At 38.3% G+C, this 25,828-nt stretch overlaps 1 protein-coding gene across 9 annotated transcripts in view; it reads left to right on the forward strand.

Annotated features, from left to right (window-relative positions):
• The window catches only part of osbpl8 (oxysterol binding protein-like 8), a 105,106-nt gene that overhangs the window by 63,887 nt on the left and 15,391 nt on the right, over nucleotides 1-25,828 (forward strand). For 6 of the 9 annotated variants that reach the window (XM_028450702.1, XM_028450707.1, XM_028450704.1 and 3 more), the window contains 13 exons: nucleotides 15,158-15,231; nucleotides 16,504-16,584; nucleotides 16,968-17,069; nucleotides 17,187-17,390; nucleotides 18,900-18,984; nucleotides 21,218-21,383; nucleotides 21,456-21,681; nucleotides 22,847-23,031; nucleotides 24,122-24,203; nucleotides 24,928-25,026; nucleotides 25,131-25,227; nucleotides 25,310-25,408; nucleotides 25,534-25,631. In XM_028450702.1, coding sequence (XP_028306503.1) covers nucleotides 15,158-15,231; nucleotides 16,504-16,584; nucleotides 16,968-17,069; nucleotides 17,187-17,390; nucleotides 18,900-18,984; nucleotides 21,218-21,383; nucleotides 21,456-21,681; nucleotides 22,847-23,031; nucleotides 24,122-24,203; nucleotides 24,928-25,026; nucleotides 25,131-25,227; nucleotides 25,310-25,408; nucleotides 25,534-25,631 — 1,598 coding nt within the window. Of the gene's footprint in view, nucleotides 1-3,261; nucleotides 3,580-15,157; nucleotides 15,232-16,503; nucleotides 16,585-16,967; nucleotides 17,070-17,186; nucleotides 17,391-18,899; nucleotides 18,985-21,217; nucleotides 21,384-21,455; nucleotides 21,682-22,846; nucleotides 23,032-24,121; nucleotides 24,204-24,927; nucleotides 25,027-25,130; nucleotides 25,228-25,309; nucleotides 25,409-25,533; nucleotides 25,632-25,828 lie in introns of those variants that run through there. The other 3 variants (XM_028450703.1, XM_028450708.1, XM_028450709.1) reach the window with 2 other exon arrangements.

The following is a 25,828-nucleotide window of genomic DNA, read 5'->3' on the forward strand; positions in this document are numbered from 1 at the left end:
CTGTCAGACTAGACATTTCCTGCTTGTATCCTCTCGACTCCACTTCCTTGTTGATCTCTGTGGGTTATTAGTGATGTGTGTGTGTTGTTGTGTGTTGCTCTCCTGAGGATAGAAGGAAGATCACTTTGATAATAAATGCTTTCACAAAGTTTTACGGTTGCCCAACACAACGCTGTTGGTTATCTGTGCTTCTTTAATCGAAGCAGATGCTGAAAGAAGAGTAGGAAAAAGCTGCTTTGTTCAGTTAATCCCAGGCTTACAGGGTCTCTTTGCTCTTCTGTGACCCTAATGTGACCCACTGTCTGCACTCTATGCTGTCAGATGAGCTACAGCACTTTAGACTTCAGATGTTTAGTTTCATATTCACATTGTGAGGAGTATTGTAAAGATCTTTCTAATGTTGAAACTGAATATTGATGCAGAACATAGTGCGAGTCTGTTTAACTTTTTTAAATATTGTGTATGAGAAATAGCAGACAGCCTTGTGTTTTAACAATAGTACCATACATAACATTATTGTACATTAAATGCACATTAGTGCCATTTTTGCAGTCCTTAATGGCACAATCTTGCTGATTAATTGAGTTTTAATGACTATATAAAGGCTTCACTTAAAATGTAAACACAGCACCTTTGGTTATAATGACCTTTATCCCACTAAATCTTATACATGCGTAGTTTAATGTCAAAAAGCTCTATTGGAAGCTGATTTGTTTTAGTTTTTCAGCCAAATGTGATGGGTCAATATGTGTGGATCTGTGTGTTCTCCTTTCATTGGAAAGCTTCATATTCTATATATCTATAGGCCTTCAAGTACAGAAATGTGATTGAAATGCTTCTGTATGTACTAGTGTATTGTAAAATAAGCCCCAAGCACCAGACCCAAATAAGCTACGTGCAACCCTGTGTTTATGTCAGGTAAATGTCTGATTTGACTGTGGGAGGGGCTTCTGGTGTAGAAAGAGTAAATATTTGTTCTACAGAAAAGGTAACTTTATAGACGTTAAGTTTATATAATCTTCACAGTGACTGTTTTTGAGTCCTTTCTGTTTTCTAAGTTCCTGTTATTTATTCAAATCAAACATTTAAATGTGATCTATTCAAATTACAGCCAGCACTTCCAGAACCTTTCTGTTTTATTTACATTCTCATTTTTATTTTTGGTTGCGATAGGAGTCAGCAGGTTCCCCTGAAATCTCTGCAACACCAACTCAGCTTTTTTCTTTGACCATAACTTTTCACATGTATTCATTTATTGTCAATCAGATAGAACTAATTGTTAGGAGCTCATGTACCATTTACTCAAAGCCAATACAATAAATGATTCACACCAAGAATTAACATTAACATTATCTACAGCTAACTTGTTTTCATGATTTCTAGAACAGTTTCCTTTTTGTAGACACATTGCTATTGATCATGGTGTAGACCAGCTTCTCACACTTCAGCATTTGTCTGTGACGACATGCTGGGCTGGTCATGCCTTACACCCACTGACCTGACACATGACACATGGTGTGCAGGAGCAGCTGAATGAGGAGCAAAAGTATCTCCATCAAGCGCATCAGACCCAAGAAGTGAAGGTCAGAAGATGCTCATTAGTGTACTCACTGTACTGATAGAAGCATGTTAGAATGCTTTGAATAGTCCATTTCATTTTATTAGAACGTTTCTAAGTGTGAGGATAAGGCATGTGTGTACAAACACAGAAATGAGACGGTGAAGACAGGATGCTAAATGACTGCTTTAGAAAAAACACAGTTGGACGTGGGATTGGTTTGGTTCTTCAACTCACATTTAGACTTTACAGAATCTATCCTGACTATCTCAGAATCCCCATTTTCTGTAATCAACTAGGAACTCTGACACCAGACGGTTATTAAAGTATAAATAAAGCCCAAGGTTTTGGCTGACATGTGTCTAGACAGGAAATTAAAACTTTGCACCGACTATCCAGCTGTGGATGTTTGTTCTGAATGCAGGAATATTTTTTCAATGTGATTAAGCACATTGCAATTTGGTGCATCACAGCTATCTGAACAAAGTGTGACCAAAAACTTCCTTCTGTCCACAAATGGGCTTCTGTTCTGTGCTTGTCTTTGTGTGTGTCGTTTCTGTAGACTTAGAGGGACATTTCACTGCTCTAAATGTGCATATTCTTTCTCATCACACATTAAGTTCAGCGTATTGTACTGTAGCACTGCTATTCTCAATCACGTGGTGCACACAATAGCCCTGTTTTAAAACGGGCATTAAATATGTTCTTTTTCTTTATTCTAGTTGTTTTGTTTCTATAATTAAACCATTTGGGGGTTTAGTATTTAGAACATAATAATTACTTTTCAGACCTGAAATAAATTATGCCTTTTTAGTTCCTCAGGTTTATTTTTTCATGATATATATTTCACGATAAGAAGTAATGAAAGTAGAATTTGATGTCCTACTTTTATTTGGCTTACAACTAATTACAAGCAGATTTCAGCCTTCGTGCCTGCTGTGTAATGTTACCATAGTAGTGTTTTTTTAAATTTATTTACAGAAGAAATCACCATGACCTTTTATTGATGTAAAAGGATCTATACATGATTGCTAGGGGTGTCCCGAAACAATATAACAATAAAAATATAATAACAAACAAGTTTAACCTTAAACAGAAGAATATTTCGTAACACTTTACTTGAAGTTTTATACATAAGGCTGACATTATGCTGTTATTATTATGAAATGACACCTGTCATTAGCATGAATAAGGTGTCATGAAGGCTGTCAATAAGTGTAGTTTGCTACCCTAACCCTACCTAACCCAACTGGATCCTTCCACCTAATCCAAAAAATGCCAACATAGTTCCAATCGTGTCATAAGCAAAAGAACACCTTATTCATGCTAATGACAGATAATGACATAACCAATGCAATAAATTAACTGCTTGTTGTATCAGAGGTTTTAGATACAGGCCAATATAATCAGAGCTATTTTCCTTTCTGATATCAAACTGATATCTAATATCAGGACACCCTGAATAATTGCTAACTATAAGTGTTGCTAAAGGACAAGCTGTGGACACTAATAAGTCCACTAAAAAAACAGTGAAATGTCCCTGCATCAAAAGATGGATGTGAAGTCAAAGAGCAGATACACAACGTTGAAAGCTGTATTCAAGCTGAAATTGCAGCTCTCCTACCCATCCAGAGAGGAGAGAGCGGGAGGGGCTCAGTGTGAAGTGCTGCTACTTTCATACACACTGTGCAGACAGCGAGTGAGTGTGCATGTGTAAGGAAGGCAGCAGTCCAAAGCAGCTCACAGCCTGCTGTCTGTGTGTATGTGTACTCTGACTGGGGAACGGATCAGTCTTCTTCTCCACAACTTCCTCCTTCTTTACCGCTGCACCTCGCCTTTCCCACCCAAGGAGGATACTCCTGTCATTCCCATGATGAAGGAGGAAGGAGTGCTGAGTCGCCGTCGTTTCTCTACATGCGGCGGAACGGCGGCATTTCGACCTCCACACCCGGATGGACGCAAACTTATGCGCAACGCCTCCTTCGGGGGCTATAATGAGCTGTCACCCATCTCGTTGCCAGGTGGGTGTGCTATCCTGCCCCTCAGAGAAAGTGTTGAAGACCAAAAGCTGTAGTGTTTTGCTCTGGCATAAGATATTGAAAGGATTAGAGCAATTTCAATGCTTTGCTCTGTAATCATCCTGTATTTACTTTCTGGCTGCATCCACTTGGTAAAGTGAAAAATGACAAGGATGCTGTAATCACTTCTAAATACTTAAATGGTTTCATGTAGGAGTACATAGTAATAATGGTGATTTTAGGGTGATTTTGTGGTATTTTTTGCTGATTCCTGTCGGCTTATGGTCATGTTGCTAGAGCGTCTTTGTTGTTCACATTGAGCAACAAAGCAAGCAGTTGTAGAGATTTGCATGCTGAAGACTGGTTTCAGTAAGTCAATTCAGATTTCTGAAACGCTCTTTCAACATCAGCAAAAAGCAAAAACTACAGAAATCTTAAGGTTTCTGGAGTGATGGTTTTTGCACCTCAGCAGTGGTTTAGTTTTCTTCTAGAGCAACAATATAAGAGGTATTTGGGTTGAGTGCCTTGAGATTAAAGTTGTTGTATTTGGCTCTATTCAAATGAAGTGGGATTGAATTAAAGGCATCTGCAGGAACCTCTTCAGTTCTACAACAAATTACAACTTCATCAGTGAAGCATGGTCATTTGAAGACGTGTATGTGACCTGGTTTACCAAATACTGAAAATGTGATTGTTGTATTGGATCATTTTAATTGCTCATGTCGGTCTCCTGACCTAAATCTAAATAATCTCGCAGAAAAGTCCTGGCAGAGCATTAGCAGGAACCAAACTCAGCTTCTGGTGTAGATGTCAGTCTTCATGTCTCATTCTAAATCTTGATATTGAAATTTTAATTTGTTTATTTTGTACGTTTTTGATTTTGCAATTGCTTGTGTTAAAGTGTAGATAGTCTTATATTGTTAAATAAGATTCCACTAAAGACATTTTGATTCATTTGAAGCCCACTTTAGCAGGGGCCAGTCGCAATGCAGGAAAATGGTTTCAGTATCTAATTATTTATGAACTTCTCCCTTTTCATCCCTCTTACTCTCCACAGAACATTTGAGGGGTACAGCTGAAAACTTAAATTTGTAATTGGTTTTTACATTTCTGGTGATTTTGACGATAGCTAAAGAAATAAGATGGATTGTTTGGGCACTTGTTACAGTCTGAATGAAATGTTCAGATGATCTTTGCTTGTGATATATATGATTTAATATTTAGATTTGATCCCAGTCTTTTCTATTTAAATGTGTAAACCCTGTTGACATTTAGCCAGCACGACCTGTATTAACAGTGCACCAAACTTAATGATTTCATTCTTGTTCCAGTATATTTTATTGAATGTAAATGTACTGGTATTTGGAATTTTGGTCTTGGATCACTTGCAGTGAGCTTGCGGTACAGCGTGACTGCCAAAAAGGCTTTCCATCGAGGCAAATAGACTAGCAAGAGCTGACAGGCTGCTATGGTGATGCTGACTGTCGTGTGCCTAACCATAGCAGCATGAGGTAGCCTGTTATTCTCCACTGTACTTCTGCACCCCAGTCATGTACACAGCAAATGTATACAGCATCTGCTTCAAAACAGAACCAGTTAGCATCTACTTGACAGTAATATTTGGTTGCGTTTTAGGTTTGGGTTATGAATCTATATTATAAATTATAAATATGTGCTGCTAATCAGTGACGTTAAAAGTGCTGCAGGGTAGTAGACATTTGGATGAATTGTAAAATATTACCTTATCTCCCCTTTCAGTATTAGGTTTGTTTATTATCAGCTGCAATATTGTTCATAATAAGCTGCTATAAATGCAGGATGTATTCCAAGTGGTGTAATTAAAAAACAAACAAAGGTAGGAATATGATAGACTTTCCTAATAAAGGAAACCAGTCTTAATTTAACTGCCAATAGTTTTTCATTTGTCTATACTTTCTCACTTCACTAAAACTAGACAAAGACTAAATGTGAACAAAAGCTAGATGACTGACACTATTAATGAATCCAGGACACACTCCAGTCCCTGCTGGGGCTGTGAGGTCCCTTGAGACAAGGGTAAGTGAGCCCTACTGGTTGTAAAGGTGAGACAAATTAAGTGACGGTGTGTTTATGGGATTGTGGCATGATCACAATATCAGTAGGGGTTTGTATTGCTCTTTAACAGTTAGTTTACTGTATTGTATTTCACCAAGTTTGGCCTGAAGAGACAGCTGAATGACTCCAATCCAATGCTATAGTGATTAGTCATGTATCATCCAGTTTTTTGGACATTATGGCATTATTTCTGAGAAGACCAGGAACATTAAAATGGATGTATTTCAACGTTGAACTAATCCGGTAATAATAACTCAGGCTTTAAAAATGCCACTCGGCGCCATTATCGGCCATCTAACTGCAGATCCATGCATGCCTTACAGAGGAACAAGGAAGACACTTAAAACAGATGCTGTTCTATTGCTGAGTTCCAGCCAACTCGGAACTATGGATTTTTCGACCTCCTACTTGAAAAAGTGACTTTGAAGATGAGGCGCCTGATGTCGGCAAAGTCTGGGGGAAAAGTATGTTTCTCTGTGGATAATAAACTAGGAAATAATAAACAATAATCTCTACATTTACAGTTGACTTACCGCTAGAACATGGTAATGCAGGCTTTTTTATGTTTTGTTGTTTTGATTTTAAATGAGCTGTTTTTCTAATTTTAAAATGCATTTAACAGTCTTCTTATTTAATGTTATTTTCTCAGCCATGTTTCTGGGATATTTCGACATGTTGCGCCTGTAATACTTTAAAGTTGGAGATTGGAATTTGCAATTCTAAGTTCTGAGTTGCCTGGAACACAGCATATGGTATGATGGGATGCACTTAACCTCATACTTACTGTACCTGACTAACCACTTCATCACAGTTTGTCAAACTTTTATTTTTAACAACATTTCAACCTCCACAAGCATACTTTTAAAGTGCTTTTTATTGCATTTGCAGCTTTTAAATCACTTCTCATTTCCATTAGTAATGGTAACATATGAGAGTCTTTCTGTTGAGCTGTGTTTGTAATGTGGGTTGAGCATCTGTCTAAGCTTTAACAAACCCACCAACACCGTCACACCTTAAACACATTTAAACCTGTTGAAACACACTTTTTGAACTAACGTACTATACTGTGCTACAGTAGTGATAAGCCTGTCGGAGCCTGTCCCAGACACAAGAAGCTTATCAGAACCTACCCATAGACGTTCTGATTGGTCATCAGTTCTGATTACCACCTTTTTCAGCCAATAGTGTGCATTGTTAGAAAATAACTACAAATGTATTCCCTTGTTAGTCTTTGCTGTACACCACTTAAATACTTATATTTATGTCACTATAACTGTACAATTCAAGATAATGCACAGAAAGTGACAGCTCCTTGCCAAAACTTTCTCTTTGTTGGATTCTTTAAACAGATTCACACTTATTAGTGTTTGGTTACAGAAGTTAGACGCTGATCTCTTCTTTTACAAAGTCTGAATTTCTGCTTTTCTGATTTTGTGATGAAACGTGGGCTCCCTCCTTAAAATGCAGAGTTTGTCCTGGTTTCTGGATGGATAGGCTTTAGCTCAATATTGATCTTTGTTTTTACTAGCTTTCCCTTTTTTACGTTTGGGGAGCAACAGCTGGGCGACAAATGAAACCTCAGAGAATAGGTGACCTCCTGTCCACCTTCAACGCTTTTTTATGCGTTATCAAAAAAACAAGGATGACTTTGCTGTTTCCAAGCAACACCCTATCATTGTTTAATGCTGCAAAGCTGATTTCTCTGGTCTACCCTTAATCAGTTTTTGTCCTTGGTGTATTTTTTGCTTGCTCTGGATTTGGTATTTTGGTCAGACAAAATCATGTTTCATTAGAATTTAAATGAGCATTAGTTTATTCAGTGATATAGCCTTGTGAAGCAGTGATACCACGTCTGAGTCATGATGTTTTTTTCGCAGTAAGTGCCAAGCCCAGGCCCCATTCATTTTGCTCACAGGCTCTGGCTTTACACACTGCATGGAGACAGCTGGTGCAGCCAGGTTTTCCATCCGACTTCGCTCTCTTATTTTGATTTATCTTCTTGTTATTTCTCCATTTCTGCTAGTCCTGTCTGCTGATGTAATGTCTTGTCTTTGTTTTCTTCAGAAAACAGCTCACTTATAAACGATGACTCAGTGCTTGTTTGTTTGCTGGGAGCTGTAAGCAGTGTGCAGGCAGAATATAAGCTGTGTGCTTTTGCCTGACATGTGTCACTTCACATATTGTTCACACTGAGGATGAATATTTTCTATAAAGAGAAATGCAGTGCTTTTTATTCTTTCAGAGCACTGGCTTTCTTCTGCTTAAACACATCCATTTCGGGCCACGTTTAAGGTAAAAAAATTACTCCAAAAACCTTATCATGTAAATCCCTATAGAATGAATTTGTAGATGAATCAGTGCCTTCAAATTCACAAATTCAATGTTTTTGTACTTATCAACACATATTTGCAGTAATTTTTCATTGCAAATTGTCTCAGGAACTTGGCATCTTTTCTAAATCCCTGCAATTTCTTGTAACTAACCCCACAGAATTTGGATAAATTGCTATTTTTGATGAGATTAATCGCAAAATAAAGGACATTTGAAGTTAATGATCCTAAATGTACTGATACTGTATCTGTTGCCAATGTGGTGCAATAATGTGAAATTTTTATTTCTTTATTAAACCTGGACTTTTGTGGTTTGGCTCACTTGAGATCAAACTGAATTGAATAAAGCCCCTGAATAACACTGTTACATCCTGTTTTAGTGTAACATATGAAAGCTGGGTCTAAACATATCATAGGACAGGGCAAAAGTTCATATTAGTGTCACCTGGGTGTAATATATATGTCACTAAACAGCAACTGGTAATAGTGGCAGTGATGTTTCTCCTTTGTTGTCCAGGAAAATCTTGTTTGAAGTGTCACTCTTTCCTAAAGGTGAAGTATCTCTGTCATTAAAAGCTAAGTACTGATATAAAACAGGACCTGTGCTGGCCTCTGCGGTAGAATTACAGCTTAATTAAAAAGAAAAAAATTCTCATGTATACGCAACCAGTCAAAAGTTTGGACACGCCTTCCCAATGAATTTCAATAGGAAGTTGTGTTGCACATTCAGGAAGTCACTTTGAAGGTTAGGTTTTAGTCTGACAAATCTGTTCCATGTGTTTGGATCTTGTTGTAAACTAGATAAGGGTGTGATTGCAGATGGAGCTAATACTAATGTGGTTGACAGGTCTCTGTGGGGGGTTTGCCCCTGTTGGCACTCATCAACACTGTCACTATTATAGTATCTCTGTGACAAGGTCATGAATACCTACTCTAATTGCCATCCTCCTGATTGTTCTTTAAAGCTGCTCAACCACACAACTCACATTTTTAAAATGTACCTGTATCATCCAAAATTTGTTCTCATAAATCCTCTGATAGCGATTTACTCACAGTCAAATAGTTTTTCACTCGCCAATAACAATGGGTTTGTTGTCAAATGGCCATGAGACTTGAAGTTTTGAACAGTTTCATGCATTGAATTGTGGGGTTTGGAGTCCCGTAGAAGAGTGCTAAGATGGCACAGAAGCTGAAACATTTTTTTATTTTAAAGAAGTGTTTTCTCTTTCTGTAACTTATTGTGTTTCTTTGCCAGACAAGAATGTGACAGGCCCCTCCTACCAGCTTTTAGAGTAGGGGCGGGGCTAACAGGGCTTGTTTGTGACGCAAAGAAGCCCAAGAAATGTCACACTTTCACTCTCAGCCAATAGCAAAATTCAATTGTAATAGTTTGGTTTCAACCCATTGAGGGCAGTCACTCTTGGATTTTATACCAAAATATGCCAAATTAAAATACAAACATTTGGGGAGTTTGACTTGAATCAATCAACAACATTACTTCATACCAATTACATACAGTATGTATTCAGCAGAAAAAGTGGGTTTGCGGTTTAGTTACTCTTTAAGCAGCTTTAAAGTCTTGCTGTGTAACTCTATACTAGTGTTTATAACCATTTATTTGATCAAATGGGATGGAAATACTGCCTGACAAATGATGAGGGAGAAATGTATTGGGGTTAAACCATATCAATATTTACCATAAATTATCAATAGATTTTGTAAAAAAAAAAAAAAAAAAATAATAATCTAGTTTTTCATTGATGTGGATAGAAAAATGGTCTTAGCCTGCATTGATTTTTCATAGTTGTAGCAAACTTTAAAGTTTAGTTTAGTAGACCCCATCAAGGCATTTTGGACAATTTCATGCTCCTGAGGAGATATAGTGTTCATATATTAAAAACGTGATATCCTGTTCATGTCCATGTTCCCAGTTGTGTTTTTGTACTTTTGTGTAAATACTTGAAAATCATATTCATAGATGACAGTAGGCTTTCAAGGATTCAAGGTTTGTATTATCATTTTTCACATAGAAGAATAAGTAAAATGAAATTTGTGCCTCAGGGACAGCAGCATAACCTTGCCTGCAAGATGGATTCTGGTGTTCACAAACCCCAGAATCCATCTTGTAATGTTCCCGCCTTTGCCTTTCGAAACCAAACCAAACCGATTAGAACCAATTATGAGGCAGTGTTGTGGTTTAGGGCGGGATATCCGGGTGTGACTAAGGCAGAAGCGCCGAAGCAAAACTGGCGCATGCACATTTGTGTAGAGAGGAACTAGCTGGGCTACCGCTATTAGCATAGCTCTGAATCAAAATAGAAAGATGTTGATACAGGAGGATGGTTAACTTAACTCACATATTCGTGTTGCAAAAACGGCCAAAGTCACTCAACGACATAATGACCACAGCATTACTATCCCAAAAGAAAGTTTTCACCAGCGGAGCCTTGTTGTTGCTGTAGCAGCATCTCTGCGGCACATACCGTTGATGACATCATTTGTTACCGTGTGATTGGCTAAAACAAATCATGGTGGATGGTGAATCAGGCACTTTGCCCAATCAGCTTCAAGCATTCTGTTCATGTCCCTCCCTGGTTCAGAAAGGATTCGCCTGACACAGACCCAGATCGATGTGGAGAACTCGAGTTAGAGGGAGGGCTACACATCAATATGTTTCTTACCAGGTTACCAGCAGCATGCTATAAATAACAAATAAATAATAAAATGAAGAAGTAGACATGTAAAATATAAAATAGGTAGACACACAGTGTTACGGTTTGTTGTTGGTATGGACCCAAATGCAGGGAAAGATGGAGGCAGGATGCAGGAATAGCGTTCTTGGAACCAGTCCATGTTTATTTACCAAACAAAAGTAACTTAAATCCAACGAGGCAGGAGGTACAGGGAACAAAACGCAGCAGGACACGAGGTGGAGAGACAACTTACAATGATCCCACAGCCATACTGTGTCCAAACACTCAGCTAAATAGTGGAGGAGGCCTGATTGGGAATGGGCCACACCTGGGTGAAAACACGAGGGAGCTAATCAATCACCAACCAAGCACACAGACATCACTGAGGGGTGGAGCCAAAAACAGGAATCCCTGAAACACCGACAAGACTCAGAATAAACAAAGACACAGAATAACAAAACACCCAACAGAACATTACACACAGGGTAATGATAATGCCTTATTGTGCCTTTTTCCTGAAGGGAGGGTGGGGAATGTTCTGTGTGCTGGGTGGGTGGTTGGGGTCACTTATGATACTGGCTCTCACCACCCTCTGCAGAACATTCCTGTTCATAGCCAAACAGTTCCCGTACCATGAGGTAATGGAGGAGGTCAGTGTGCTCTCCACCTCACACCTGTGGGAGGCTGGAGACGACTTCAAGGCTCATTCCTGCCTGATTTAGCCTCCTCAAGAAGTGGTGGCATCGGTAGGCCTCTTTGACCACACTGACTGACTTTATCCTCTTTATATCCCTGGAGATGTGAACCCCCAGATACTTGATGCATTGGACCATCTTAACAACTTCTTCCAAATGTAGAAGGGGAAGTCCTGAAGTCCAGGGCCATCTCCTTTGTTTTCCCCCCATTGATGCAGAGATTATTGCACCAGGTTTTCCACCTCCGGTCTGTTGGCCAACTCGTCGTTATGTAATTTCCATCCCATTACTGCAGCAATTAAATGTGAGCAGAGTGTAGAGCAGAGGGCTGATGACATAGCCCTAGGGGGAGCCAGTGTTGAGGATGAAGGTGGAGGAGGAGATATTGTGAATTCTCGCTGTCTGTTGTCATATACTGTATACCAGCTATTTACATTATATGTCAGTTAAAGCACCATTGTCAGCTCCAACTGTGGGAGAAAAGCCAGTTATAAAGAACGAATACTCCAACTCACAGCACAGCACAGCACAGCACACACACACACACATCTTTAGTGAACCATTAATGCCATTCCATCACCTTCAATCCATATAAATGTCCTGAGGACATAAGTGTCTTTCTCTCTGTCCTGTGTTTTCTTTTACTTGGCGCTCCTACCACACATTCTTGGTAGTGTGCAGCTTAAAAAGGTCACACACTGCTGGAGACCTACTAATAAGAATGTGACATTTGGAAAGTCTGTTTTAGGACAACACCTAATGAAAAATATGATCTCATCCACTGCTATGTGCCTGACAGAAGATGAATCCAAAAAATATCTTACTATGTATTTAGTAGGGGTGGGAATTTTTTATTTATTTATGATGCATCACTCTTTTTTTGTGATGACATTAAAAAGGATATTTCTTCCCATAATCTTTTTTTTAATAAACCATGGCTGCATATTTTGTCTTAGATTAACGCTACATTCAGTGTAGTGTATGTAAAGTTGTAATGAATGTCAGAGCGAGTGCGTGACTTCTATGAAGTGTATGACTCAACTTTTGTTTTTTGGTAAATAAAATAAGTAAATTAAAATCTCATTAATTATTACTACCGGTGAATGTTATTACCACGTTCATGTGCCAGTTAGGTAAATGACAGAGCGACTGACTGACTTGTGATGTGCGTTGTTTTTTGGAACTATGTTCTCTAAAAGTGTATGATCTCAACTTTTGTTTTGGATAAGGAAATTAAAAATGCAGTAATAATTAGTATCAAATTGCAATAGAAATTGAATCAGCACCTAAGTATTGTGATAAAATCAAATCAGGAAAAAGTGTTTGAAATCAAACTAGGACCCATTCATTATTATATGACCTTGTGCTCCCAAACATTTTACTGAAGGAACACATGTACTTCTTGGGGAAAAATGTCTGTATTGAGCTCTGATACCTTTCCTTCCTCAGTTTTCTTTTCATGATGGAGATGAAAAGACTACTGTCTCTAAAATGCGTAACCTCTTGTGAGTTCCACCTGTGGGTTAATGTCTTTTGAGTAGTTTTCTGGCTAAGGTTGGCATGGAGATGTGCCTGTCAAGTATGTACAGATGGTCTGATGAGACATGTGATACAGTGCTGAAACAAGACCTGTGTTCCAGAGAAGGGCCTAGTAGCAATCGTCTTATTATACTTTTTAATAAAAAGACACATTGCGTTATTTGATAAATGTTCTTAGTATCTTTATTGTATTCTAGCTTGTCTAGTTTTTTAATCAGATACTTGAATCTTGGGACCACACGTGTGTTGGTTTCTGTTGCATTAATACATAAAACACAACAACAAAATACAAAATACACCGTCCTCTCTTGTTACTGTATAATTTAGTTGTGTAAAACGGCAAAGACGGAGCCACAAAAATGTGAATACAATTCGCAAATGTGGTACTACCTTATTCTATTAAAAACTGAGATATTTGAACTGCTTTTCACTCATAACAGAATATACATCACTATTCTTCTTAACAGCTAATCATTAAGGTTTATCTAGTGCTAAAGCAAAGATAAAATTACATTAAATATGTCTGTCAGTGCACTTAAAGACCACTACTCTGAAGCTTTTCACTTCTCCTAGAAAATGCTTTTATCATGCTAAAATGAAAAATGTATTACTTTGTACATTTAGGAAATGTATTTTGCACTAGCACTAGGATAAATAATGCAAATTGAGATAAATATTCCTAAAAGCCTCTGAAGTATACCAATAGAATCATTCAACATGGAATATGATGTTAAACTGTCCTTTATGCCAAGATGGTATTCTCATGAGGTTAACCATTTGAGAGTGGCATGGGAGCTGTGGATGCATCATCAGTAGTGTTTTTTTGAATGCAGGGGGTGTTTCGGCCTTTTACACATTAGACACCCTCATCAAAGGTGGCTAGCTACAGGGTAAACAAGCGTCCCATAACCGTTTCTTACTTTCTCCTATCTGAAGCTTTGGGCCACTTCACACTCGGTCTGTGCCCTATGATCTTTTTTTTTGCTAGGAAGTGTCTACTCTTTGATCTCTTCTTTTGAAGTATATGAAAATCATTTTGTCTCCTGCAGCTTTTCAATGATAGTTCAGTTACAAATATGTTGGTTTTTGCACTAATTAGCAAAGACAGAATATTTTGTCAGACAAGAATATCTTAGTGTTTCATGATCGAAGGTTTGGACACATTCAGTTTACCATTAACTGGTTCAGGTCAGTGCTTGATGTAAAAATAGCTACTTAATTCAAAGCTTTGGTTAACTAAGTTATGCATGGTAGGAGAAGGCTGTAGTAGTGTGCTCTCAGTGGGATTGTTAATCTGCAGATGTTCGCCTTTATTTTTACTGAAAGGTTTAAAACTCAGAAATACTCATTTCATCTGCAATGGAGCATTTTTATAGAGGCAAGCTAGCGCACACGTGTCAAACCTTAGACCTAGGGTACAAATCCGGCCCTTTGAAGCATCCAATTCGGCCCATGGGAGAAAGTAATAATTGCAGTAAAAACATTAAAAATTGTGTAAATTGCCAATTGCTTTAGATGTAGATATCACAGCCCCTCCAGAGTCCAAACACTTTTAATATTAATTCATATTCTTAATCTTAAATAGTTGAAAGAAATCTAAATTTTTCCAAAATCCTACAACGTTCTTTAAATTATTCTATGTTTCCCCTAAATAAAATAGAAATTTGTCACAAAATGAAAGAAATTTGAACTTATTGCTTGGACATTGTTGGTGTATTACTGTACATACTTTATATGTCCTTTATTCCTGGAATTACAGACGAGGTCACAATGATGTTAAAAATGGCTATTTTTTGGCCAAAAATCTGCGACCAAACTGAGATTTAACTTTTCTGTATTTGGCCCCTGAACTAACATGAGTTTGACAGCCCTGAACTAGAGTTTTCTTTTGCTAATCACAGATCTTTTAAAAATTTGTGGAAATTGAAAATGCAAAGACAACAAGCCACAAATAAGATGCAGTTGTAACATGCAGGAAATACATTTAATACCGGTAATAATAAAACCCTGCTGTTACTTCCTGACTAGTGTTGACCTGTTGAAATGATTTATCATCACCTGAGAATGTTTGTAGTGATCTCATCGTGATGCCTGTTATTATAAAAAATATTAAACTGCCTTTTGTAGAGGGAATTGTTTTTAACTTTGACTAAAGAGAGCAAAGAAAAACACAACAGCATCAGGTTTTATTTCATGCATTTACTCATGATTTGACTTTTTGCCATTGCAGGTTTTGAGAGAGGGAAGGAGGATCTGTTGCCTCTGCCTTTAAAGGAGGACTCACATTCTATAGCAAAGAGCAAGGTAAGGAGAGTCCATCAGAGGCATGTGATAATGAGCCTGTGGATGGGAAGTGCTGCACTCCTTTCCCTGTATTAACATTACTCTGCCAACTTTTACACCAGGTATACAGAGAGCAACTTCACATAATTGTGCAATTTGTATTTGCCCTTTGTCCACTTAGCTACAGCAATTCTATGCAAGCCTGGAGACATTTGACAAATATATTCTTGTTTATTCATCACGCTTCCACTAAAAACACAATTTTAAATACGTAACCTTAAAGATTTTCATCTTGAAAAAAGATGTGTAAGTGAAGAGTCCTGCTCCCATCCTTGTCCTGCCCTTCCTGTGAACCTTACTGTTGGTTTTTTATTCATTCAGAGTTACCTCTGCCTGCCTCTCCACATACTGTAGAATCACTCCACTTGGCAGCAGAAGGGATCTGGCAGAGTCCACCTGCTGAAGCATTTACAGGTCTCAGTCTGTTTAGTGGGCTAATTTAGGAAGGCAAACTGCTTGGGGAGGAAAGTACCATTGACCAGGCTACTGCTGTCCAGTGCTTTAAACTGTTTCACAAAAACCCACATTACAGACGTTGCTGAGTCAGTCACACAACATTGATGGATTAAATCACGAGTTAAAGCTGGGGTACTCAATTTATTTTCTTTAATTGGAAAAAAAAAAAAAAAAAATTCTTATTAGCATCATATAGTATAACGTCTGTCTGTGCCTTATAATTAATTATTTTAGTTAATAAAACCCCGGAAGACAGGTCTTGGCGGTCACCCCCTCCAGCTCCAATCAAAGGATTTAGAGAAAGGAGGGGTGAGCAGAGGCCACGGAGGAGCCTCCTCATTGGCTGCCGCAATATATAGTGAAGCGCTTGCACAGTGCAAACTTGTTTTCAGTTTTGGACAAACTTTGGATGCGCAAGTGGCTGTTTACCTTCTCGAAAGGTAATCTAATGTTCCATTTTCCTTTTGCATGTCGACATGTTTTACCAGTAGTGCACGTTCAGCTCTCGTGCGCGATTTTGTGCACTTTCGTGAGAGGAGGAGACTGGGAGGGATTATCAGAGTGGGGGGCGGGATGTACGGTTCGAATTCAGCCATGCCCCTCTGTCATGGTTCAAGAATCAGGTAGTGCAGCTTTAAACAGGAAAGACTATTATTTTTTCGAACGTGTGGGGATTTTTAATTATAATTGTTTTAAATCACTTTGTGCAGCACTTTGTTTCCTTGTGTTTAAAGGGGTTTATAGATTAACAAAAATATGTTTTGTCCTGTTTTCCAGTCTGAAACAAAGCTGTACAATGGCTCTGACAAAGATGTGTCGACATCTGGGGGAAAGCTCACCAAGAAGGAGTCCCTCAAGGTCGGTCGGGTTTAAAGCAGCTTAGCTCCGGTCCATCCCTACATGAACTCTCAAGGCACTAAACGGGCCCTATATATACACACATTCATATATAACAGGGGTTTTAAACTCATTTTACCTCAAAGGCCACATTTGTCCTATTTGAATAGAATTTTAAATTTATGTCTTTGTTTTAGTGCAAAAAGTATTGATACATTATTAGGATCTTGACCTTGATCTATTGTTTTATAACATTCAGGCACTGTCAACTTTTCTTAAATGCTAGAATGTATATCTCCTCTTTTCATGTGTCATTATTACAAACTAAGCCCTCACCAATAATTAAGAGGGCAGGAAAAGTCACAATTTTGCTAAGAATGTCCTTGTATCTTTACTCTGTGCAGGTCCAGAAGAAAAACTACAGGGAGGAGAAGAAGAGGGCAACAAAAGAGCTGCTCAGCACCATCACTGACCCCTCGGTCATAGTCATGGCCGACTGGCTGAAGGTGCTGCAGTTTGTGTTTATGTTTTAAATGTCTGCATCCACCATTCACACAATAGGGTTTTTATGTAGCATTGGAGGTGTCTTCAGGGTTTCCATAAACATCTCTGTATTTTCATAGATCCGTGGCACCTTGAAGAGCTGGACCAAACTGTGGTGTGTATTAAAACCAGGGGTCCTGCTCATCTATAAAACTCACAAAAATGGACAATGGGTGGGAACGGTACTGCTGAACGCCTGTGAGCTGATCGAGAGGCCCTCCAAGAAGGACGGCTTCTGCTTCAAGCTCTTTCACCCTCTGGAGCAGTCTATCTGGGCTGTGAAGGTCAGAGAGCATTTTAATATACACCTTTTTGGTATCTTTCCAAAGCTAATGTATTAAAGTAGAGCGTTTCACAGATTCTGCTAAAAAAGCTTTTAATGTGAGTTATTGAGCAATGTGTTCAAGTCATAGAGAAAGAAAGGACATGAAGCAGAGATTATTGTGTTTTCCTGTGATGAGCACTGATAAAAGGACATAAAGGCCTCTTCCATTGAAAAACAAAACCCACTGTTCCCTGTGATGAATATCAAAAGCTAATCAGCCGTGGATGTTTGCTGTATAATTATAAGAGGGCATCTTTTTGTTTATCGAGGCTCATACAAAGCTAATTTATTGTTAATCCCCATCATCCACCCCTGTGTTTTGCAGCTCGATGCACTCCAGCTGGGTTTTGTATTCATCACTGACCTGGAGTTTGGAGTGTTTTGGCATTGGTTCCCACCACAGCAAAGCTTGAATCCTAATGTGTGATCCTCCTTATCATCCTCTTTAACATTCAGATAAACACTTCACTCAGTCTGCCTCAGTGCCTTCTGGTCCTATTGTAGCTCATTTACTTCAGTGTGCACAGCAGTCTGCATATATTATTAGGTAATTTAATACAGAATTCACTAATACAAGATACATAACAATCCAATTATCCAAAGTAATAGATTTGTTTAGTTAGGTTTTTCAATGTTGTATGTTGTTGACTAGGGATGTAACGATTAATCGTAAGGCAGTTAAAAATCAATTCATAGGTATCATGGTTGATATCGATTTTCTGACAATTGAATCGCAGTACTTTTTTAACCAGCAGAGGGCACTATCCGGAAGTGTTGGCGGCGGGCGGAGTCTGCTAATACTTTCTTTCTAGCTGCCTTCTACTCTTAAATATGTTAATAAATGATTCATTGCCCCTTTAGCACTGAAAGAATATCTGTAATATTACTTGAATATCTGTAAAAGTCACATTTTTCTATCAGCTCTGTCTGCTAGCATAGCTTCTCTTCTTCACTGCAAGATATCAGCATGCCAACCGACCACTGTGTTACCAGCGCCCTCTGCTGGTCCAAACAAATATGATGTAAATCAGTGAAATGACGGTTTTTTTTTTTTTTTTAAAGTCCAATTGTTAAGGCACAAAATACATTTTCAGTTGCACTTTTAAAAGAAAAAGAACTATTATGCAGTTTTGAATTGTTTATTATAGAACCAGAATTTAAATTAATAGGCTTCATTTTCATTTGTATTATTCCTTTATTTATTTAATTCAAGATTTATTTTTAGTTAAATTGCATTCTTTTGAATAGTTTATCAAGGAATTCTTTTGACAATGAAAAATAAAAGGAAAATAATACAGTATTTTCTAGTTTTTTTTTTTCAAAAAAAAAATTTGTCTACAGTCCCATTTTGTTAATGAAAAAAATCGTGAGAGAATCGTATCGTGAACTCAGTATCGTGAATCGAATCGTATCGGGAGTTGAGTGAATCGTTACATCCCTATTGTTGACACATTTCTACCTTCTCCAGGGTCCTAAAGGAGAAGCTGTCGGCTCCATCACGCAGCCATTACCGAGCAGCCACCTCATCTTTAGAGCTGCCTCTGAGTCTGACGGTAAGGAACAGGCTCACAAAATGACTTTGATCATACACAGTATAAACACACGCACACACACACACACACACACACACACACACACACACACACACACACACACACACACACACACACACACACACACACACACACACCTTTCCTTAATTAACATCACATTTCTAATCCATTGGATTTATTGTGTCTGCACTTTGCAACTTTACGTATTTGCACTGCAGACTAGGCCTGGGCAATATATCGCAATTTATGTTTTGATGATATAGAAAATTACAATATTGCCTATATCAATATATTGTTATTTTATAGCTTATTTTGTATTAAAATACTAATTTCACTAGTCACTGCTTTCACCACTACTCAGAACAGCATGAAAAGCACAGGTAGATGGATTACTGAGTGTGTCCTAACCCAGACCTTCTCCTACACTACAGAACTCACTCACACATGATGTCCCTTATCTATCTATTCTGGGTTCATGACGTCACTGTGTCGTAGTTTGTTTGGGTTTAAAAAAGAAGGCAATATTAATAATGAATATTTAAAATGTTTTTGTACTGCTAAAAGTTATTTAAGTTAATATTTCATGGTTATTTAAATTTTCCCGTGATCCCAAACTGCCTTTAAATCGCAGGTCACGGACTCCATTTCCTTTGGGGCGAAGGCTGTGCTAAACTACACCAAAAAAGATTTAAAAAATACATAGAAAAATACACCAAACGAAAAAAAATATAAAAATGAGTAAAAAACAAACACATTTATCATGCGCATGTCTCATAAAATTAAACCAGGGAAATTGCACACACTATTTTACTTTGCACCCGCAAATAAACCCCTTTATAACACTACAGAGTACTATAATATGTATGGCCATGATTGACAACTCTACTTAAGCTCCTCCCACTATATGAATACATACTTCCGACAGGCACTCTACTAGTAGGAGAAAAAGACTAAAGTGGCACATATTGTGTGTGTCTGTGTGGCATTTTGCATCAGCAAATTTAACCCAGAATTGTCTTTTTAGGAAGACTTTATCAAGTTAAAAATAAAAATACTGACATTTTGAGAAAAAATATGGTCCATATCGCCCAGCCCTACTGCAGACATGTCACTGTTAGCACTGAAGGAAGGGTAGTTCTCCTTGCCTCACTCTGCTGTTTAGAGTCTCTGTCCATGGTGCTGAAGCTCAGTCCTAGAATTTCTCTTTAAAGGTCCCATATTGTGAAAAACACGTTTTTTCTGCTCTCTACATCTATAAACTGGTCCTCCCTGAGCCTGCCAACTTCCAGATTGAGGAAAACAAGTGATTCCTGCATGGTCTCTGCAGCCCACCCTCTGGTAAAACAGCGCTCCTACAGGCTGTTCAGATTCAGCTCCTGTCGTTACGTTACCAAAGGAGTCATTTTCATAGGCCGACCTCCTCTGAGCGAAAGTTTGGTGTATCCAACGGTGAGATGGCAGTAGTGTTTCGCAATGTTGTCACTCAGAGCTAGACGCACAAATAGCTCTGCTGTTGGTTGTACAAATCATAAGTGCCTATATTCTGTCCCAGCTACAGAAGTAGGCATCGACAGATGGAGCTCATTAGCATTTAAAGGTGCAGGCACATAAATAGCCTGTTATCAGGAGAGCTCAGCATAGCTCATTTTAGCAACATTTAGACAGCTGAAACTCAAGACCACGGATGGGCTTGGGGCAATGCAGAATGTGGTCTTTAAAATAGACTATGTTGGAAATGTTGGAAAATTAGAATGTGTGAGATGATGTCAATAAATAATGTTTTCACATTTTAATCTTGTGCCGTAAATTACTAATAGTTGACAACATTTGAAGAAAGCAAAATCAAGAATTTGAAGTTTTAATAAGTTGTCAAAATACGAGGGCACAAAATACAAAGATTGGTAGATGTTACTATAATATCGAGTAAAATCCAAATGAGAGTTAAAAATAGTTAAGATGTCATGCCAAACGTAGAGATCAAATCTGCAGATATGCATTATTTAAAACAAGCTCAGACCTGCTGGTCTTCCTTTGAGTTCCAAGTCGTGGTATTATACTAAATACAGAGCTGGAATAGAGGACATCAAACAGGATTTAATGTTGGTAAATGCTACCAGACTATATACTTTGAGATTGGGGATAGCATCAAAATTACACAAAGTAAAAATTCTGGCCACCAAGTTTCATTGCTTTGATTCAGGAAGTGCTTGTTTGATTATACTGTCTCTCTCAGGCCGGTGCTGGATGGATGCCTTAGAGCTGGCCCTCAAGTGCTCCAGCCTGCTGAAAAGAACCATGATTCGTGAGGGGAAGGAAGACATGAGCACCGTCACAACCAGCGGAGAGCACTCCATTAACTTCTACAGCCTGCTGCGAGCTCACAACATGCACGGGTTCCAGTGAGTAGATACAGGAAACCCAGCAGTGCTTTTACTATGTGGTTAAAACGTTTTCTCCATCTGCTGCCTTAGGTTCAATGACAGTGACCATTTGAAAGACCCCGATCTGTACTCAGATAAGTCAGACCGTGAAGGAGAGCAGGACCACGAGGAGTCGGACCCAGAGGGTCTGGAGAAGAGCGAGGAGAGCGACAGCGACACATCGGAGCGCCAGGATGACTCCTACATGGACATGGATCCCAACGAACACCTGCGTGAAACCCCCTACCTGGAACAGTCACATGAAGAACTGGGCGAGGTCAGACACATCCTGCCTAGTGGAATGAGGCTGCAGTGGATGTCGAATGTGATTAGAATTCAAATGTGGTCGTTTTCAAAGCCCTGATACAGGGTTGGGGTCAATTACATTTTTCAATTACAATGTTGTGTTTCTTTGTTGGTTCTTACATGAACTTTATTTGACCACAGTAGACAACAGCAGACAACAGTAGACCACCGGTTATAAACCAATAGATCATGCTCTCCTGGCTTTTTTGGTCCTGTGTCGGCTTTCTTTGCCTGTCTAGACTCAGACAGTTAAGTCTTTAGAGTTCCTTCCGTTTCTTACCGCCGAGATGGCCTCCGCCTTCAGACTGCCTGGCCACTGTTTGGAGCTGGTTCTTTTTATAGTCTTTGATGCTTTGGAGCACAGAGACAGCTATAAAACTACTACTTCTTGTGTTAGCATAACTTATGGTAAGGGGTCAATTTGACAGCTATAAAACTACTACTTCTTGTGTTAGCATAACTTATGGTAAGGGGTCAATTTGACCCATGTCTTAAATCAGCTGTAAAATACACTAAAAAATGTTATCTATCATCTAATTTGTTTTTCATCTCTTGGCTACCTTGTTAGGCTTCCTAATCAATGAAAATATTGGTCTTAATATACCCCTAAATTTATATTTTTTTAAATGGTAAAATGATCCTCAATAAAAGTGACGGGTAGTTGGAAAAGTTGAAATGAAACATATTTTAATAATTGTTAACTATGTATGTGTAAATTATAGAACTGTAACATGGTTAACCAGGTTTGAGTTTAAATACATTTTAATGGACAGTTTTTATAGAACTTCCATGACATTTACAATTACAAAGTCAAGTATCTGAACCAGATTACAATTCAATTACGATTACAGCAGCAACAGATTTTTCCAATTCCGATTGTAATTACGTCGTAATTGTAATTAATTATCAATTACACAGTTATACTTATATTGACCCCAACCCTGCCCTGATACCAATTTGGTTTTAAAGTTGTCCAAAGGCTTTAAAAGTGCACACAGAACATGTAAGGTCTTAATCTTTGTAAATGTTCAACTTTGAAGAAAAAACAGTTACGGATAAGGAGGAAATAGAAGAGAAAAAGATGTTTTTATAGCTTTTTCTGGGATGTTACAGATTCTTCTCATTGTGTCCTTCAGGCTGGTGAAGCCGCTCAGACTGAGACAGTTTCTGAGGAGAATAAATCTCTGATCTGGACGCTACTGAAGCAAGTGCGACCAGGCATGGATCTCTCCAAAGTGGTTCTTCCCACCTTCATCCTGGAGCCCAGATCCTTCCTGGACAAACTGTCCGACTACTACTACCATGCAGACTTCCTGTCAGAGTAAGATACTCCTCAAGCATTGGTTTAAAGGAACCTTACTTATAAGATATACGGTCTGTGGACCATTTGTTATATATAATTTTCACATGAGTGCTTGAAGTTATTATTTTTTTTTTTTAAATGTTACTTTTGCTTTTCCATGCATCCTTCACATGATTACAATTTATTAGACCCAGTGCAGAAGTGAGGCGTGCAGAGTTTAATCTGAGGCTGTTGAATGTAGGGATGGGATATCGAAAACCAATTCTTTCTGAGAACTGCCCTCCATGCTCTGTTTGTAGCGTTTTTGTTGCTACGCTACTCACTTCCGGGTTCTGTACACTCGCGCTAAAGTTGCTTCTGGCACTGACTTTTCTTCCGAAAACAACAAATTTCCACAAGAACACACACCTTGTCAACAGTTTATGTCCTCATAACAAGTAATCAGACACGGGAGACGGACTGGTACTGATCGTTGTCTTTAGTTTGCTCTTTCACACTGGTTCACATACACACGGCTGATGACGTCACATGCAACAACGGGGACGGCGTCTCTGAGGATCCATTTATAGAAATGTAAACAAAGGCTAAACTAAAGCTTTACCGTTTAAATACACAACAATTAAGTGCAGCTGTACGTTTGGTTAATATGTTCTTTTTTACAGAATAATTGTTTGTTTTATGTCTGAATTAGTTTTGGATCAAGTTTTTCAAGTTTAAAAGGAGCACTGTAAATATTATCTAATGTTTGCAGCCACAATGTGTCGTATGTTGTAATAATAATGATAATTCATCAATTTTATATAGCGTTTTTGCATATATTATTATCCAGTGAAAACAATCTATACCTGGTGGATTAAAAGAGAGCTGATATTTCTGCAGGAAATTAAAGAGACAAAGATAATATAATAAAGAGTTAAAGCAAACAAATCCATTTCTATTATTTGATTCCCTCACCCAATGAGAATCGATAAGAGAATCAGTATGGAATCGAATCAGTAAGCATTATCGATAATGGAATTCGAATCGCTAAATTCTTATCAATTCCCATCCCTATTTGAATGGGATCTCATTCTTCCCTGACTGTAATAACATTAGATCTCATACACAGGGCTGCAATTGAAGAAAACGCCTTCAACCGTATGAAGAAGGTGGTGAAGTGGTACATCTCTGGGTTCTACAAAAAGCCAAAGGTTGGTACAAACCTCTGTTTCCGTATTTTAAGTATGAAATATAGATATAATAATTGAAACTGCCTTTGAACCAATACTTTAGATTGTGCAGCATTTTAGTTTAGGTTGTCTTTCTATTACATTTTAGTTTAGTTCTGGTAATTTGAGTTAGTTTATTGTCAATGAACTAAAGCTGCAGATGATGTTGTGAGTAAAATAACATATATGAGTGGTTACCACACAATTACTTCTGATTGGCTCAGTTATCATCATGTCAATGAGCCACTGACTGGACAAAGATAGCTTTGTTTAGTTTTTTTTAGATATAAAATGAATTTTATACATGAGGCTGACTTTACGCTGTCATTATTTGTCATTAGCATGAATAAGGTGTCACAAAAGCTGTCATTCAGTGTTGTTTGCTAAATTATGACCCCTTTGGAGCTATGTTGGCATTTTTGGATTGGGTTAGGGTAATGAAGGGTTAAGGGTAACAAATGACATTTAATGACAGCCGTCATGACATAGTATTCATGCTAATGACAGGTGTCATGTCATAATAATGACAGCGTAATGTCAGCCTTTATCTATATAACTTCTAGTAAAGTGTTACCCATTGTTTTTAATGCATTTTAGTCTTAGTTTTTCATCTTTCTTTTGTTTGCCTTTAGTCATTAGAAATAAATAGTTAAAACAATAAGGGATTATTCTAGTTCAGAATAATGACTTTGTTTTGAACTCCCAGGGTCTTAAGAAGCCGTATAACCCCATCATCGGAGAGACGTACCGCTGCATGTGGCTTCATCAGAAAACCAACAGCAAGACCTTCTACATTGCAGAGCAGGTGACAGCACTGCTTCTACTTAGACACAGTGTGGAAGCATCAGTATGTAGGCTAGTGATGATCAGATCAATCTATAACACCATCACATGCCTCTATGTCCTCAGGTATCACATCATCCACCAGTGTCTGCCTTCTACGTCAGCAACAGGAAGGACGGCTTCTGTCTCAGTGGAAGTATCCTGGCCAAGTCCAAGTTCTATGGTACCGACATGTGACTTAAGTCAGTGTTTATTTGCTGTTGAAGCTTTTTTTGAAAGATGGAAAAACATTGTTTGCTTTGTAGGAAACTCCCTGTCAGCGATCTTGGACGGTGAGGCTCGGCTTACCTTTCTTAACCGGGGAGAAGACTATGTGATGAACATGCCCTACGCTCACTGTAAAGGTCAGAACAGAGAAAGAATAATTGTAATATAAACTATGACTATGAGTAGCTGGTTTTAAATAGTGGACAATATGTCGCAGAGTAAATAGGTGCTGTTCCTGGCTGATGATGAATGTTTTTAACAGGTATCCTGTACGGTACCATGACATTGGAGCTGGGAGGTCAGATCACCATTGCATGTGAGAAAACAGGCTACAGCGCTCAGCTGGAGTTCAGACTCAAGGTAAAACAGTTTTTCACAGTAAAACAAAACACATATTTTTTGCTATATTCAACATTATTCCACCACAGAGACTCACATTCTCTCTCCAATTGTCTCACTTCCCAATACCATCATCAACACCTCTATCATTCCAAACCTTCTGAACTACTGAGATAATTCAAACCCAGATTTTAATGGTAGTTCACTGAATTATAATC

This window comes from Gouania willdenowi, chromosome 6, assembly GCF_900634775.1.
Source record: "Gouania willdenowi chromosome 6, fGouWil2.1, whole genome shotgun sequence".
NCBI lineage: Eukaryota > Metazoa > Chordata > Actinopteri > Blenniiformes > Gobiesocidae > Gouania > Gouania willdenowi.